The following is a 19,339-nucleotide window of genomic DNA, read 5'->3' as shown; positions in this document are numbered from 1 at the left end:
CACAGTTCAAAAACATCAATTCTTCGGCTCTCAGCCTTCTTCACAGTCCAACTCTCACATCCATACATGACAACAGGAAAAACCATAGCCTTGACTAGACGAACCTTTGTTGGCAAAGTAATGTCTCTGCTTTTGAATATGCTATCTAGGTTGGTCATAACTTTCCTTCTAAGGAGTAAGCGTCTTTTAATTTCATGGCTGCAGTCACCATCTGCAGTGATTTTGGAGCCCAGAAAAATAAAGTCTGACACTGTTTCCACTGTTTCCCCATCTATTTCCCATGAAGTGATGGGACCGGATGCCATGATCTTCGTTTTCTGAATATTGAGCTTTAAGCCAACTTTTTCAGTCTCCACTTTCACTTTCATCAAGAGGCTTTTGAGTTCCTCTTCATTTTCTGCCATAAGGGCAGTGTCATCTGCATATCTGAGGTTATTGATATTTCTCCCGGCAATCTTGATTCCAGCTTGTGTTTCTTCCAGTCCAGCGTTTCTCATGATGTACTTTGCATATAAGTTAAATAAGCAGGGTGACGATATACAGCCTTGACGTACTCCTTTTCCTATTTGGAACCAGTCTGTTGTTCCATGTCCAGTTCTAACTGTTGATTTCTATACAATATACTAAAAAGGGCCTGAACGCAGAGTCAGAAGGTAGGAGTTCAATAAAGAACAGTGATGGGTTTTGGCATCAAGCTGACAGGTAATTACATTACAGTTCCATCATGTAATAGTTATGTGACATTAGGCAAATTAACTTCTTGAGTTTAATTTGTCACATCTGTAAAATGGTCTAATACTAACCCTGCAGGGTTATCTTGAAGTTAAATAGAATATTGTATACAAAGTACCAAATACCTAGCCAGGTGCTCTACAAATAATTATTTTAACACATTTGTTTATGTGTATACCTTATCTAGAGCTTCCAGGATTATGCCAGTGGCAAAGAACCTGCCTGCCAATGCAGCAGACATAAGAAACACAGGTTTGATCCCTGGGTGGGAAGATTCCCTGGAGGAAGGCATGGCAACTCACTCCAATATTCTTGCCTGGAGAATCCCATGGACAGAGGAGCCTAGCAGGCTACAGTCCATGAGGTCACAAAGAGTCAGACACGACTGAAGCAACTTAGCGCACACACATGTACTGCATCTACCTCCTTGACCTCAAATTAAGGCAGTTATTGTTGCTCAACATAAGTTAGTATGAAATAGCCCCAATACATTTCACAGCAATGTTGCCCTCTCCATTGCAAATTCCTGGTACCCCCTCTTATCCAATCCCTACTCTGATCACACCAAGAATGAGAAATGCTGTGCTCTGCAAAGAAGAAAATAAAAAAGTATTTCTGACAATAGCTCATCACTAAAATTATTCTGGAGCAAAGGAGTAACCTGCTTAAAAGACCAAATTTCAGTCTAATGGTCAGATTCAATATGATGGACTGCTGTTAAATCACTGCCAAATCGTATTCATATTTTTCTTAAGATCTTACAAATTTTTTTAAATGCTGTAAGTCCTTTCCCATATCTAGCACTGTATCAAATACTACTATTCCAATTTTCTCTTACTCAAATATCTAAGCAAGAATGCATTCAGATTATGGGACTGCTGAGAATAGCAGTAACAAATAAATGGTTATATCATACATCAGAATGTCATGATTTTTTCCCCTTATCAAAATCTACCTTATCAACCTTAACCACAGTATCTCTCTGGATCAGCCCCTGTCTGGACAGCACCCCAGGGGCAACAAGTCTTCCCTAGAATTACTCCCACTTCCATGGAAGATCAGCCATATAGATGGTATATACTGGCTCAATGAAACATGCCTCTTTCTCATTTGTCAACTTCTGCTAGGGTAGCTTTCGAAACATGACACCTCCAAATTGCATGGGATACCATGCCTGTCTCTTGCATAAGAAGTTCAACATTAAACGAAGTTTTCTTTAAACTGTAGTTGACTTACAATGTTGTGTTATTTTCAGGCGTACATCACAGTGATTCAGTTATACTTATATATCTATCCTTTAAATGAAGTTTTCTGACCAATGGATTTTAGACATGTATACATGTCCTTTGGAATGAAGCTGTTCATACACACACACATATACACATACACATATATAAACACATATATTACATATACACACATATGGCTTTCCCACGTGGCTCAGTGGTAAATAATCTGCCTGCCTTACATCTATATATATTTATATATATATATTATATATATTTATACATACACATACATATACATACACATACATATGTACCTTACTTGGGAGCCAACACATTCTTAGAGATAAATAAACATTTTGTAACTGATTAATGAAGAAATTAAAATCAATTGTTGATGTTTTAACCTTGTTTAACAGATGTACCCTCATTCACCCCACTCAGTGAATATAAATACTTCCATTCTTCAAAGAAATTGACAGAAAGATCAATGACACCAGAATAGCACCATTTACATAACAGATAGCTCTGCAATAAAGCATAAATAAATTGAAAAAGTCAACTATTCAGTATTATAGCATTCCTGCTTATCCCAGGCAACTCTCAGCCTCATTCTGAGAAAACTGGTTCCCCTGAGGCTTTAAAGAGAAAAAGAACATTTGCACAGCCTCAAAATATTTCCCCCAAGATGTTATTTACTTCATTTTTTAACATATGCCCACAAGCTGATACTCCTCCTGAGTAGGTAAAGCTTAATTCCCATTCCCTAGGGAGTGAGTAGGACTCAATGATCAGAGTAGGAAGTAATTTGACAGTGGAGAAACCTGACAAATACCATCTTCATCAAGGGATCAGAGTCAACACTATCAGTAGTACTACAACGAATCATGTATGCCAACAAGAAAGGCACATCGCCTCTGTGGTATCCCCTCCAAAGTCCACAACCTCAGTCTAATCATGAGTCAACATCAGAAAAACCCAAACTAAACATGCTACAAAATCCCTAACCATTATTCTTCAAAAGTATCAAGTCCAGAAAAGACTGAAAGACTGTCACAAACTCCAGGAGACGAAGGAGATAAATAAATGCAATGTGGTATCCTGCTTTAGAACAAAGAAAAAACATCAGTGGGGAGAAAACAGGGGAATTCAAATGAAGTCTGTTGTATGCCAATGTGATTTTCTTAATTTTGATAAAGGTACTATGTTTAAGATGTTATTTAACATTAGAGAAAGCTAGGTGAAGGATATTATTGCAACTCTTCTGAAAAATCTAAGTAGTATTAGAAAATTAAAATATCAAAAATTAATAATTGGGCCTTAAGTGAAGATGGCAGGCTTCCCTGTAGCTCAAATGGTAAAGAATCTGCCTGCAATGCAGGAGACCTGGGTTCAATTCCTGGGTTGAGAAGATCCCCTGGAAAAGGGAATAGCAACTCACTCCAGTATTCTTGCCTGGAGAATCCCATGATCAGTGGAGCCCAGCGGGCTACAGTCCAAGGGATTGCAGAGCGTAGGACACAACTACGGAGAAGGCAATGGCACCCCACTCCAGTACTCTTGCCTGGAAAATCCCATGGATTGAGGAGCCTGGTAGGCTGCAGTCCATGGGGTCGCTAAGAGTCGGACATGACTGAGCGACTTCCCTTTCACTTTTCACTTTCACGCATTGGGAAGGAAATGGCAATCCACTCCAGTGTTCTTGCCTGGAGAATCCCAGGGATGGGGTCACACAGAGTCAGACACGACTGAAGTGACTTAGCAGCAGTAGCAGGGGCAGGACACAACTGAGCAACTAAGGGAGGACAGGATCTGAGGTTGGAGTGATGTTCCCACAAGCCAAGGAACATCTGGAACCATCAGAAACTGCAAGAGACATGGAACTATTTTTTCTTAGAGCGTTCAGAGGGAATACAGTCCTGCTGATAAGCTGATTTTAGACTTCTAGCCTCCATAATTATCAAAGAATAAATTTCTATTGTTTAAGCCAAATAAATAAATGGGTCTTCATATCATTTAGTATTAAATAAATCCACATGTAAGATATTCTGCAACTTTACCACCTTCCTCACTTGTTGGAATAGATTTATGCTAGGCTACAAAGTAAGTTGCTTTTCATTGAAGACTATCTTCCCAGGGCTACAGTTCTTAAAGAAGACAAAATGTAGTACCAAATGTATGGACCACTGACGCAGTAAATCACACCCTGTGATTCTCAAGGGAAACGCTGAAACCACAAAAACTATCTACTTCACTAGTAAATAACAGATGAATAGATGAAGGAAAAAAGTTCTCAAACTTCGTGATTTTAAGAGACTAGCAGTATCATTATTAAAAATGAAATATTTCCCTCCATGTACAAATACACAGGATGCAGTATTTAAGGGATGATAAACAATGACCAAGAGACTATAAGTCCCTTTCGCAAGTGCCAATGAAATACATAAGATACAGGTTTTATTTCCAAAAGTAATTCTCACCACAGATTATGAAAAGCAGTAAGTAGACATCCTCACTATTCGTGGAATGCACATCACACTCAGCAAGTGAATGAAGCAGGACATATTGATATTTCATCAGCATCAGTTCCATTCTTCGGTAACTGAAAATGCTAAGACCAATGTAACAAATCACGTGGAAGCATTCCTCCCATTCTCTTTAAGTATGACAATACACTAAGAATATACAATGCAGTATCCTGTATGTGTTCTAATCTTTTGATTTATGTCACCACCTTTCAACTGGAGAAGGTACATTTGAAGTTTTTTCCCAGCAAATTCATTTATGATATTGACTTTAAAAAACAACAAAAGAATCGATAGCACTAGGCAGTCCTTGGATCTGTCTCTTGCCTCAGCAGTGATGGGTGGGACAGACCCAAGATTCGTCCCCATTCTCCAGCCTCTGATCTTCCTCCAATCCCCTCTTCAGCTGCAGCCCCCAAGACCATCTCCACGCCACCCCTTGCTTCCAACAACAATTAATACCAGTTTTGTGGTTGGCTCCTTGTCCCCAGTCAACCATGAGCTCCCAGACCCACCAGAATTATTCCGAAAAGGTCAAAGCTGCAATCACCCACCTGGTCAACCTGCATCTGTGGGCTTCCTGTACATCTCTCTCTCTGGGCTTCCATTCCAACTGCAAAAGTGTGGCGGCCAGAGGCACTGGGAAAATGCAATGGGGCCATACGTCTCTAGAAGATTAGAAATTAGGGCTGTGGCTGAGTCTTCTTCTGGGACATGCAGAAGCTGCCTCAAGATGAGTGGGGTCACAGCCTTGGTGCCAAGGAAGAGATCTTGAGCCCAGAGGAAACCCTGAATCAGGTCCTGCTGTGAATCTGCAAGCCCTGGGTTCTGTCCACAGAGATGCCCACCTGACTTCCTGAAGAAATGTTTCCTGGATCACAAGGTGAAGTTCATCAAGAAGGACAACCACCTGACAAACTCCTCAGGCCAGCCTGAGGCAGGGCTGGGTGAGACCTCTTTGAAATGCTCACCCTTAAGCATGACTAGAAGCATCCAGGAGCAGCACCTTCTGAAGACTTGCTGCGGCTCCCTGGCCTCCGGACTTCAGCCGGAGTCTCTGCCTTTAACTTCTTAACCAGCCACAAACCCTCTCCCAAGCTGCAGACCAGGTGTAAACAATAAAGCTTCCTTTTGCAGAAACAAACATACAAGAGAATGTGTATCTTAATGATATATATGTAGATTTTAATGGACAGTATCAAATGGGAAAGATACCAACTCTGAAGCCAGGCATAAGATTAATCCTTATTCGGTTACATGTGAATGTTGTACATATTTAACACTTTTTTAAGACTTCATTTTAACACATCTAGAGATAATGAAATCTATCCTATAGTAACAGTTCCAAATCAATGATACTGAAAAAAGCCTTTGTATCACGGCTTATACAGAGCCTTCACCTGGTAGGTACCCAGGAAATGGTAGTACTTATTGCCATCAGCTTGTTAGCTTAAGGTCTTTTGCTGTCACAGGGTCACTAACGGCCACAGGGATCCATTTACACATACATCTCTTGCTTATTTATTTTAAGCCTAACTCTTCCGAGAATGCTGGATGTGTTAACTTAATGCACTTGGGTAAAATGCTATAGAAACTTTGCAAAATTTAAAGAAGCCAGGAGAACAAAATTATAGGGTTAAAAAAAATTTCTTGGGAGTTCCCTGATGGTCTAGTGGTTAGGATTCAGCACTTTCACTGCCATGGCCCAGATTCAATCTGTGGTTGGAGAACTGATATCCTGGCAGGCCCTGTGGTCAGCCAAAAAAATTTTTTTAAATAAAAAGTACAATAATATTCCTTGATAAATCACCTTGCCTGTCCCTGTGCAACAGGAAAGACCATTGTTGAATCCATCCCAGTCAAATGAAACCATACCCATATTGAAACGTTTCCCATTAAAACAATTCTACAACTCTCCCTTACATGCCTAGTTAACATTTCATATACAAAATACACATAAGTTTCCATCTCCCTGACATTTTAGTTGAGCACATTTGGCTTTTTTCCACTGTCTTTAGGGGCTGGAACACATATGACATAATTTTTAAATCACTTCTCAGACTTCTTAGCATCACAAACCTTTAATCAGAAATCCAGTTTTTCCCATTTTTAATCATCTTTCAAGTTCCCTGTGTCCTCTCTGTAGTTTTAGAGACTGAAAGAGGTCGACAAATCCCTTAAGAGAGAAAACAAACTAATGGTCACTGTGTTTTACATTCTAATTATGTGTGTCATATCATGCTGTTATTTTAATGATGCTCCTATGTTAATGGCCCAACTTCAAACACGAAACTAGCTTTTCTCAACCATCACACTTATACGATATATTCTACTCCAACAGTTTGCTTGTCTTTGTCTATAAAATAATTCTTAGCTTTTTATACCACTTTATAGTCTAAAATTCTACATGATCCCTGCAACCAATTTGGATTAAAGCAAGGCAGGTATTATTTCTAATTCACAGTTTAATAAAAATAAAAAAGGAAGTTCCCAGAGTTTCACTCCCTCCAGAGTATGTAGTTAATAAGTAACAACCAGAACCAAGACAGTTCAGCTGACATCCATCAATCCAATGGACTTCTATTCTACAACCAAAATACACATGACACTTCAGGTATACTTATTGAAACAGAGAACTTTGTTATCACAATCCTGTGGTTATATCTGCCCTTCTCTTAGCTTTAAATTCATGTTCCATGCTTTTTATATTAGAAGAGGTTCTACTCTTTCATTAAAGGCTTATACCAAAATAATTCTTTTCAAATCTTTCTAGAGCAAGTAAAGAAATTTATCAACTTCCACTTAATTATGACATTGATCATGGGCATTTATTTGCTATTTTCCAAAAGCCTCCTTTATACGATGGTAATTTTTTAAAGGGAAGTATCAGTCCCCAAGAATAAAGAGACTGACAGGGTAGACAGGAGAGTCAAAAGGAACGTGCCAGATGCTGTTAGAATATAACACGCAGACTTGATGATGCAGACAGTTAGACATTTATCAACCAGAACAGTATCTGGAATACAAGTAAAGTCCAAAAAGATTCAATAATGTGCTCTCATTAAGATTTCTAGTAAGAATAATTTATCTAACAGTGTAGGTAAAAAATGAACTTGAGACACTGTGGTCTCTGCCAGTGGACCCTACAGCTAAGCTCTGAAGGACTAGGCTCAGGAAGACAGCCAATAGAGCCGAAAACAGTGCTGGTAAAGAAATGGCTGCTCTGGGACCAAAACCCGCCAGCAAACCAAGTGTTATTTGAATGACTTTAATTTGCCATGAGATAGATTTTTTAAGGAACAGATCAAACTGGATGAAAGCTGGGTACCTCTGGAGATAATAAAATTCAACAGGTTAAAATGCCTACAAACTTATAATAGAAATACTAAGAAAGTCAAAGTCAGAACTCATGAAAATAAAGATAAACCTAAAATCAGAAGCTCTCCATGTAAAACTCCTTCTGATGAGTATAAAATGTCTGATGACTGTTAACTATAAAAAATAATGTAAAAACAGATCCATTTATAAAAGGATTCTCAACTGGCACAACCTATGGTGACAAAAGAAATATTAGTAGATAAAGGGCAAGCACAAAGTATTCAAATGAGAAACACATTTACAAAGCATTTAAGAATTTATATTGTAGTGTCTGATTTTGCTAAAAAGTTTAGAGACCTTTGATCAAAAGTATAAAGACAGATCATCTAATGCTTTTCAAGGAAGATTAATTTGCAAAAAAAAAATAAAGGAGAGAAAGAAGGCAAAATAAATCATAAGCTAAATTAAGGCCTAAACAAGAGAGAAAAAGATGGTGCTGTAAACGCTGAAATGAAATCTCCACAATAAAAGATTGGGTGTTTTCTGAAATTTTATGGATGACTTAGATGATCTGACCCAGAGAAGATCAAGACTTCCTCTTCTCAAATTGTAAAGAAATAACGTGGATAGACTTTATCAAAGGTGAAAAAGAGATATAATTCTATTTCATGAGAAAGCAATAGAAATAATAGATATGGCTGAAGAAGCCAATTATGGTAACTCCAATTAGAGAACAAAAGAGAGAGGAGTACGAGCAGAGGTACAAAACACAGCCCTGAAAAAATCATGGTGCACCAACCAGAATCCCTCAACAAATGGAATCAAAAGGTCACAGACTTAAAGGAAAAGGAATTAAAGCAGCATAGGCTGCATGTGTCGAAAGAATAGTAGTCTCAAAGCAAGGAAATGAAAACTGATAGCGATGGTGTACATGATAAAAATGAAGCAGCTGGACCAGTAAAAACAAAGAGCCTCCATCAAAACAACAGAAAATACAACGGTGCAGGAGACCAGTAGGGCAGCAAACACATTTCTAGGTATTCAGCTGCTTCTATCTTTGGAGGTTTGAAAAAAAAAAAAAAAGAAAATCAAATTAGACCCAATTCAGTGTCCAGCTAAGAGAAAGGAAAAGACCTTTTTGCTTCCATGGTTTAACGTTTTTGTTTCTGTTGTTCAAATAAAGACTGTTTTAATGTATAGTTCTGCTTGTGTTACTTCAAATGATTCAAACAGCAAAGAAGAGTTTTTCCACTAAGTTGCCTTTGTAATATGAGAATATATTAGCAGAAACTAATAAAATACATACCAAATAAAAAGAGAAAAACAAGAGAACTGAATCAAGGAGGTCAAATACAACTCAACTATCTTGCTGCTTCACGGAAAAAAATGTTCCAAGTTTAATTAAAAAATACAGGTGCCAGAATGACAGCCTTTTCCTTTTTGGTCTAACTGCTGGCAAGAGGATATAGAGGCAAAGAAATCAAATATCATTATAATTAAAATCTCCCCCCCAAAATGAACTTTCATAAAATTATGAGGAAGATAAGATAGTAGTAGCTTTTTATGAAGGTCTAAATTGGTTTTATTCAATGACCCATGAATCAGGCAGCATCCCATCCATAGGATAGACAGGCTTTTCCTGTAATAGCTTCAAATAAAAACATGCCTAGACAGCTGTGCTGACTAAACTGTAGTCTAATCATTTCATTTTTATTTGTTCCACTTAAACAGCTTATAGACTTGCACATAAAAGATTGGTTTTCTCATGTTTATCTTCAATATTGCCCCAGTGCATCCTGTTCACACTGTAAACAGTTTTCTAACTCTGTTATCAGAGGCATCTTAAATGGGAAAAAAAAAAAAAAGCATATGGCATGATTTTAATAACTCACCATTTGGGGGGAAAAAAAAGAGAAGGCAGAAAAATTGCTTAAAGATCTCAGTTTTCATGCGTCAATGTGAGAGCATGGTACCCTTTTTAAAACTTTTAAAATATAACTTAGAATTGCAAGGATATTGTTCAAAAAGAAGAGCTAAAAGCATGATTAGCTATAAGCTGAAGGCTTACAGAAAGAGTACTAAAAAGATATCTGAAGGCTCCCAATCCTATCAGAAAGAGTAGGACTTCAAGCAAGCTAGTCCCCTTCCCATATCGTTCCTTTGTAAAAATGGGACGCCAGAGCCCCTGGCCAGAAACTCAAAGCAGAAAGCACCTGCATGTCGGAGACACAAGTTGAAGGTGCAAAAACAGCCTGCCTCTCTCAAAAGGCTTCTTGTGGTCTGTGGTAGTATCTGAAATTCTACCATAAGAAATTCACTTTTAGACTTTTTTCTTTATATGCTGCTGCTGCTAAGTTGCTTCAGTCGTGTCCGACTCTGTGCGACCCCACAGACAGCAGCCCATCAGGCTCCCCCATCCCTGGGATTCTCCAGGCAAGAACACTGGAGTGGGTTGCCATTTCCTTATATAGTGAGATACACAAGCAATACATATACACAATTTAAAGAATTATTAAACAAACATAAGTAGCTACTATCCAGATCAAGAAACAGAATACAGCCACCAGCAGAGCCATCTCCCTCATCCCCACTCCCCACACCCACTACACACCCTTCCCCAGTTATTACCCCTTATCTCTCCACTGGAGGTGACCACAGTCCTGATTTTTATAATAATCATTTCCTTGATTTTCATTTTACCGTTTAAACATGCATCCCTAAATAACACTATTTACTTCTTTTTCCTCGTGTTTGAACTTTATATGAATAGAACCCCACTGAGGTATTGTATACTTCAGTTATATGTACTTGCACCCATACAACAGAATGTGAATGGGGGGAAACATACCCTTTCTCACCTTAAACTCATGACCATCAACCTCCAGTGGGCCTCCATTAGCTCTCAGCAACCATACCACATTTTCCTATTTCATTCAAGTTCCTACACCCTGGTCTACTATTTGCTTCTTTTTCTAATATTTTTTATTATTATTGAAATGTAGTTGATTTACAGTACTGTGTTATTTCAGACATACAGCAAAGTGATTCAGTTATATTTTTCAGATTATTTTTCATTACTAAATAAGATATTGAATCTAGTTCCCTGTGCTATACAGTGGGATCCTATTGTTTTTCTATTTTATATAAAGTAGTGTGTATCTGTTAATCCCATGCTCCTAATTTATCCTCCCCTCCTTTCTCTTTTTGACAACCATGATGTTTCTTTTCCTATAGATAACTCTCTCTTAACTTCTACCCTCTCCTCACATTTCCAGTATCTCCTCTCTCTCACTTACAGCTTTCTTATTTCACTAAGAAAACAGAAAGAACCAGAAGAGAGTTTCCTCAAACCCCCGTCACATCTATCCAACTACCTAAGTATTATGTGTGTGTGCACGCATGTGTGTGTGTGTGTTGAGTCGTTTCAGTCATGTCTGAAGTTTTGTGACCCTATGGACTGTAGCCAAGCAGGCTCCTCTCTCCATGGGATTCTCCAGATGAGAATACTGAAATGGGTTGCCATGCCTTTCTTCAGAGGATCTTCCCAACCCCGGGATGGAACATCTCTTCTGTCTCCTGCATTGGCAGGTGGGTTCTTTACCACTAGCGCCACCTGGGAAGTCTGAGTATCATCCAATCACAGTCGAAAAACTGCCCAAGCCCCTAGCAGTGGGCAATCAACTCCATCTCTACAAATGATTCCATCATCTCATGGAGACCAAAGAACACAGATCCCCAATTCTCATCTCTTCTCAGATTATTTTTTACCTCTTTTCTGGATGTTTTTATCAACCAGTAAACATTGGATTACTTCTCCCATGTTTAAAAAAATACGTTTTGATCCACTTCCCCCATCAGCCCATAACTCTCCTTCCCTTTAGAACAAAATTCAATATTAATAGTTGTTTATACTTTCTCTGACATGTCTTTCCTTCCATATTCTTATTAAATGCAAGAAGAGTTTATCCCACCACTCCAGTAAAACTGCTTTAGCTAAGATCACTAGTAAATTCAGCTGTCAATTCTTGCTTGTCATCAGCTGCATTTGACACTGACCCCTCTTTTTTCTTGGAAATATGTTCATTCCCCTTTGCTGGTTTTTTCTCATCCGTAACCACTAGACACTGTGGTACCCAGTGCTCAGTACCTTTCTAGCCAGTTAATTCCCTTGGACATCTCACACGTTCTTGTGACTTTCAACACCATCTACAGGCTGGCTTCACCCACATGTGAATCTCCTATCCAAACCTGGGTCCTGAACTCCAGACACCTTCATCCAACACCCCACTTGACATTTCCAGCATTTCCTGCCGGGCGCTGTGCTCCAGTCCAGATTCAGTCTCCACTGGTCTTCTCCCTGTTCTGCCCAGAGGTTGGTCTATACAGATCACAGCTACAGGTTTTCCTCACCTTCTGACTTTCAGTAGGTTAGGCTTATGGGAAGCCGTGGCAGGACAATGGAGGAAAAAAGGAGTCTAAGACCGGAGTACTTATCGCCCTGTCCTTCTCCTGGTGGAGCCACCTTTGCTGGCTACATCTTTTGACCAAGGTGATTCATCCTCTCAAGGTAAACATCTCACATGACGCTCTCCTTCAACGTTCTAGTAACAGGGATGTTAACATCTCACATGACGCTCTCCTTCAGCGTTCTAGTAACAGGGATGTTAACATCTCTGTCTTTACCCGCCCTCCCAACACCGTACTGTCTTTGTGTTTCCTCTACATCCTACCCACATCTTTGTAAGTGATTCCTTTGTTAAAACTGCCTTATAATTATACTGAGTGTACCATCTATTTCCTACAGGATTCTGACTAATACAGATGTCTAACTGGCATCTCACTTTTAACACATGTAAACTGAGAACCTCCTACAGTTTTATCCATCTCAGTTAATGTTAACCCCCTTCTTCTAGCTGTTCAGGCCAGAATCTTGGCGTCATCTTTATGCATCTTTTCATCTCATACCCACATTTGCAAGTCCAATCTCATACCCTACATTTGTGCTTGCTCTGCACGTGAAGTCACTTCAGTCATGCCCAGCTCTTTGCAATCCTATGGACTGTAGCCTGCCAGGCTCCTCTGTCCATGGGATTCTCCAGGCAAGAATCCTGGCAAGGGCTGCCATGCTCTCCTCCAGGCAATCTTCCTGACTCAGGAATTGAATCCATGTCTCTTACGTCTCCTGCACTGGCAGGCGAGTTCTTTATCACTAGCGCCACCTGGGAAGCATTCCTTCCAAAATAGATCCAAAACTCCACCATGTTTCACCACCTCCACAGCTCCCACCCCTGTCCCCCACTACCATCAATGCCTGTCTGCATGACAGTCGGCCTTCCATATCTGCAGGTTCCTCATCCACAGATGGAAATCTGCAGATGCTGAGTCCACAGAAACAGAGACTTGACTGGGCTGCATACCACCTACTACGCCACAGAGACAGACAGTTGACTGTTACGTGAGGAGCTTGAGCATCTGCAGATGTTGGTATCTGCTAAAGGTGCTGGAACCAATCTCCCATGGGTACTGAGGAACAGCTTTATTGCAGTACCCTCTCTGGTCTACCTGCTCCTTCCCTCACCTGTCTTCAGGCTTTTCCAACTCAGCAGATAGACTGACCTGCTAAAACAAGAGTGAGCTGTATCACTCTTCTCTTCAAAACCCTCCACTGGCTACACATTTCACTCAGAATAAAAGCCAACATCTTCATAACGGTCTATAAGCTTCCATGGGATCTGGTCACGTGACACCTCTCTGACCTCGATGCCTACCTGCTTACTTTGCTCCAGCATGCTGCCTCTCTGTTATTTCCTTTACTCCTATCTCAGAGCCTTTGAACTTGCTCCTCTCTCTGCCTGGAACACTCTTCCCACACACATCCTCAATGCCTGCCCCCTCACCTTCCTCAGGTCTTTATTCAAACGTCATCTTATCGGTATGACTTTCTCTGGCCACCTTTATAAAATGGTAACAGCCCCTCCTCATTTCATTTCTATCCTAATTGTAGCCATTTAATATCTTATACAGTTTCCTTTTCTTTATTGTGCGTCTCCACCCTCTAGAATGTTAACTCCACGAGGCAGGTGTTTGTGTCTGTTCTGTTTCACTTCTGTATGCTCATCCTCTGAAATGGTACCTGGAAATGGTGGGTGCTCCAATAATTGTTGAAGAAATCTCAACTAGATACCACTCAATCAATTGGCCAAAAGAAAAAGAAAAAAGGTTTAACAGCTCCACATATTGGCAAAAACTAGGAAGTTCAGCTTGTCTCCTCTTTGGAGAGCAATGTGTCAGTATCTAGGAAAGTTCATGATGTGAACGTCTATGATATTTTTTCTGAGTTATAAATGTATTTATACAAACTAGGACAGTATATTAAAAGTCACAATCATTCTAAGGAATATGGTCAGCCTGTCTATAGGACATTCTTAATGTTTTATGATTACAGAATGAACTTCACTTCTCAAAAGTAAACCAACATAGCCCTACCCCCACCACCGAGGAAGAAAGCATGGCAGCTCTTCTCAGGCTTATGCTGCAGTGAAAAGAAAATGATAGAATCGGCAGCAGAGTGGGGAAGAAATGTAAGCACATATCAAGATGGGATGGCTGTGATTTCCCAAGAAACTAATTACAGATAAACAAGCCACTCAGGAAATCAGTAAGCAGAGACAGGCTATAAGAAAAATACATATGAGACCCAAACCATGCCAAGCTTTAAGTTATAAATAAAACACTAAAATAAGTCACCAAAATCATAAGCCAATGCACATAAGAGTTGGGTTTGACTAGAATTCTGAATTGCCTTCAAACATTTATACAGTATAATTTATTGCCAGATAGTGTCCTAGTAACTGACTACACAAGTGATTCAGTCAAATCCACTGGTAGGGAGTCCACATGTTAACTTTATTGCAGTACTTCAATTTTCCCCCTAAATCTTTTAGCAAAGCAGCTGATTAAGAACTGAAACTGACCAGCTCACATTTCACCTTTCTCCTATTTGAAGAAAAGAGCTTATAAATCCATAACTGGCCAAAATGCAGACAAGAAGAAGGAAACACCCATCTGAGTGGCGAAAAACCCATCACTGAACAGTCAGCAAGTTGGATGCCACTAACCACACAAAGGGGTGATGCTATTGGCATAAACATAATGACCCCAGGCTGAATCTGTTCTCCTGCTGCTGCTAAGTTGCTTCAGTCATGTCCAACTCTGTGCGACCCCACAGACGGCAGCCCACCAGGCTCCCCCGTCCCTGGGATTCTCCAGGCAAGAACACTGGAGTGGGTTGCCATTTCCTTCTCCAATGCATGAAACTGAAAAGTGACAGTGAAGTCGCTCGGTCGTGTCCGACTCTTAGCAACCCCATGGACTGCAGCCTACCAGGCTCTTCCGTCCATGGGATTTTCCAGGCAAGAGTACTGGAGTGGGGTGCCATCGCCTTCTCCGTCTGTTCTATTCATATCTAATTCTCTCTCCCCTTACCTCTTCCTTTCCTACTCAAAGGGTTTCTTCTATTAAGTTAGAAGAGAATTCACTTTATGATTCTTAGTTTGGTACAGGCATTTAAAAATACAGGTAGATGAGAAAAAAAAGTGTACAACTTAACTGCAACATAAAAGCTGAGAAGAAGAGGGAATTCAAAACCAACTATCTGAAAACACTACTGTCATTTTATTTCTCTGCTTCTCACGGCTTCATCCTTTACTTTTTTTAATCTGGAAATTTTTTGAGGCAATTATAAATTCACATAGTTATAAGAAATAATACAGCAAGATCTCCTATACAGTTGGCCCCAATGGTAACATTTTTCAAAACTATATAGTTGAATATGCCACTCAGGAATTGACATTTGACATAGAATCCAATCTTATTCAGACTTCCCCTGTCTTATTTGTGCTCACTTGTATGTATTATGAGTGTGTGTGTAAGTTTGTGTGTTCACCACCACAATCAAGATATTGATCAATATGAGCACTAACTCCTGAAAACCACAAGTCTATCCGTCATTCGTCACTTCAGTTCTTAGGCCACAGCCTGGTAGCAAATGGCCTTCTATACAACCAGCTTTGCTCCATTTCCTGTCACCACTCTCCAGCTTCACACTGCTGTGCATCACTCCAGGGAGTCAATCTTAAACAGATGGTCATAGAAGTAATTAGTTTTTCACCTTACTGATAAAGAAGACTATTCAAAAATAAAAAGTGTGGTGTTCAGGTACACATGGCTTCAGTGGGCCTACCCACTAGTATGTATATTCCTGGCTATAAAAGAAGGAAGAATGAACATATATTCTAGAAACATAATAAAGCTTTGTATAAAATTAAGTACCTATTCCTCTGAAATCAGCCTATCCAGTTTAGCGGGGCACAGTTTAGTATTTCATTCCCATAAAGCCTTTTACCCATTTCAACCAGAACTTCAGTCATCCTACACCAGTATGTGGAAACCCAAGGCTTCCACTGAAAGAAATATCCCTTTTTCCTTGCAAACCATTAGATACTGTCCTTTACCTGGATTTAAAATCCAAACAATGAATGCTAGTTATTAAAATGCTATTTAAAAAGGAATATAAATGTCCATGCAACTTTCATAGCACTAAGTAGTATGAACTGGGATTCATACCTGCAGAGCTGAGAAGAACACTGAAATCTGTCCCCCTCTGTGATTCTCCACTTTCATTATCAACTTCTTTTTCAGTATCTTGATATCGATCCCAGTTAGAGACTATCTTCCTTTTAGAATAATTTCCCTGTTCTTCATTCTCTTCTCCATAGGTTTCTGCATCACTGTCATCTTCAATCTGCAATCATTAGAGACAAATCGATAAGCTGGCAGTAGAAATTTTGACCTTAGTCGCCTTAGCAATAAAGTGTTTAAAAACAAAACAAAAACACAGTACATAGGTATCACGATAAAGAGTACATTATATAAGCCAAGCTCTCTGAAAACGTTAAATAGTATTTCAAGAGAACCCCATTATATCATACATTGTGCTTTCTGGGCAAACTTTTCATTTTGCTGTCAAAAGGAAATCTGATGAGTTCCTACCTAAAATTTGTGTGACTGAATCTCTAAAGTCTACCTGAATGTATCCTATTTCAAGAGTTATTTCTCACTGAAATAATCAAGGCTGTAAGAGTCACAGGCAAAAGACTTAAAGGCAAAAATCACTTCTTCCAACTTACAGATTTTACAAACACACCCCATAAGTATATTTTATAAGCTTTAAATGGGAGCCCTGCTCAGATGCATTTCAGACGATAGTTTCCAGTCTTGGGCATTAAAATATTGAGAGAGCATGCAGAAAAATGCAGAATGTGACAAATTACAAAAGATACAGGTCTAGTTTCTTCAACAAATAAATTACAAGGGGAAAACGGTGGGAGAAGGGGGAAAAAAACCTATAGATTAAAAGAGCTCAATGGACACATAACACTGTACTGTGGGAACTTATTTGTACTCTGATCCAAATAATATAACTAGTGGGAATTCTCTGGCAGACCAGTGGTTAAGAATTGATGCTTTCACTGCCATGGCCTGAGTTCAATCCCTGGTCAGGGAACCAAGATTTCACAGGCTGCATGACATGACCAAATATACATATCAAACAATTTAACTAGAAAAAAAAAAAGTCATTTCTAATACCACTGAAGAAATGTGAACAATAACAAGGTATTTTCTTATATTAAGGAAATATTTTATCTGCTTATTGTTTGGTATGATACAATTATTTGTTAAATATTTTTATCTTTTAGAAATAAATATTGAACTATTTATTGATGTAAAGATATGATGTAGGATTTGCTTCAAAATCATAGGTGGAGAGGACTGGTGGGTAGAGATGAAATAAACTGAGCATAATTGATGATTCCTGAAGCTGGATGATAAGTATTTGGAAATTCATTATATAATTCTATCTACTTTAGTATATGTTTGAAATTTTCCATAATAAGAATTAAACTAAAAAATCATGCATATAGAATCTAAAGATACAATTCAAATGAGTAGGCCAAAGATTATAAAATCTTTATGAAATACTATAAAACTTGTAAAACACATTAAAATAATCCATTTGTACAAGATGAGTTAGACTTTACACTTTTATTGACATGGGAACAGGACATGTATATTGCAGAAAATTAGGAGGGAGAGACAAGCCAAAAAATAAAAACCCCAGGTTTCCATCACCTAGGCACACCACTATGAACACTTTGCTATACATTCTTTCAGATCTTTTACAATGTTTATATTTATATATACTTTTGGTAACCAGACTTTTTCATCAATATTCTCCACCTCTGCTCTTCAGTAAATTTCATTTTCTACAGCATCCAGACTATTTCCAAATTTCCCTAACTGATCCCCAAAATTTCCTTTAGAGTTGGTTTTTCCAAGACAGTATTCAAGACCATGCATTATATCTCACTGCTTGTCCATTAAGTCTCTTTGAATCTACCACAACCTCTATTTTTATGACATTTATTTACTGAAGAAGGCAAAAGGACCCACGTTCTGTCTGGTTATTTCCTTGTGGCATTAGTATATTAATTTATACGAAATAGTGGATAAAAAACATTTTTAATCTAAATGCTCAATAGACTTGAGTTAAATATTTTTGGCTAAAATACATCACAGATGGTGAATAACATATGATAAATGGCTGAGCCATGAGTAAAGTGGGAAAGCAGAAAGTGTTAGTTGCTCAGTCATGTCCAATGCTTTGTGACCCTAGGGACTGTAGCCCGCCCGACTTCCCTGTCCATGGAATTCTCCAAGCAAGAATACTGGAATGGGTAGCCATTCCCTTCCCCAGGGGATCTTCCTGACCCAGAGAAGACCTGGCCCAGGTCTGCATTACAGGCAGATTCTTTAGCATCTGAGCCACCAGGGAAGCCCCAACATAAGTAAAGCTAAGACTAACCAATGAGTTTGTATCATGAAGCCTGATCTACCCACCATAGTGAGGTTTTTCCCTGTTGCATCAAGCAAATTATCTGTGTGGTGTTATTTTGGTCCACTACAAATTTCAGGTTGCCCATCAACCATTCACATATCAAGTTTAAAACTAGTCAATAATCCTTGCCTGAATCAAATTTCATAAGCTTTCATGAAGCAATGGAGTAAGCGACCTTTCAAGATCACTTTCAGCCCTCATATGTCATCATAAACCTCCTGGACAGCACAAAAAGATGGCAATCCACGTTATAATCTAGAGATCTTGAAGGCTGCCTGAAACCTAATGTGAAACCTAACGTGAAACCTGTCTGAAACATTCCTGAAAGCTTCTCAGAACCAAAAGATGATGGCAAATTAAAGATAAATGACTGAATGAGATCTGCTATATAAATAACAAATGCCAGGAACATGTCAAAGAAAATACCTTGCAACTGATGAGAATCTGATAGGTAGACTACAGCTGAAAGTATCTGCAGGGTTTAATTTGGGAAAATTCAATATTCTTTTGTTGACCCACTGGGTAAGGAGAGTTCAGAGAGGCTTCTCCAGTTAGTAGAAAACTTTGAACACAGATATAGC

General features: G+C 39.0%; 1 protein-coding gene across 1 annotated transcript in view; it reads right to left on the bottom strand.

The window, feature by feature from the left end:
• The window catches only part of AVEN (apoptosis, caspase activation inhibitor), a 191,736-nt gene that overhangs the window by 136,155 nt on the left and 36,242 nt on the right, over positions 1-19,339 (bottom strand). Inside the window, exon 6 of the mRNA XM_010844208.1 lies at positions 16,427-16,604. Within this exon, the coding sequence (XP_010842510.1) occupies positions 16,427-16,604 (178 nt within the window). The remainder of the gene's footprint in view (positions 1-16,426; positions 16,605-19,339) is intronic.

This window comes from Bison bison, unplaced genomic scaffold, assembly GCF_000754665.1.
Source record: "Bison bison bison isolate TAMUID 2011002044 unplaced genomic scaffold, Bison_UMD1.0 scf7180017864197, whole genome shotgun sequence".
Classification (NCBI taxonomy): Eukaryota; Metazoa; Chordata; class Mammalia; order Artiodactyla; family Bovidae; genus Bison; species Bison bison.
The sequence above is the reverse complement of the archived record's forward strand: the minus strand, read 5'-3'. Positions and strand labels throughout refer to the sequence as shown.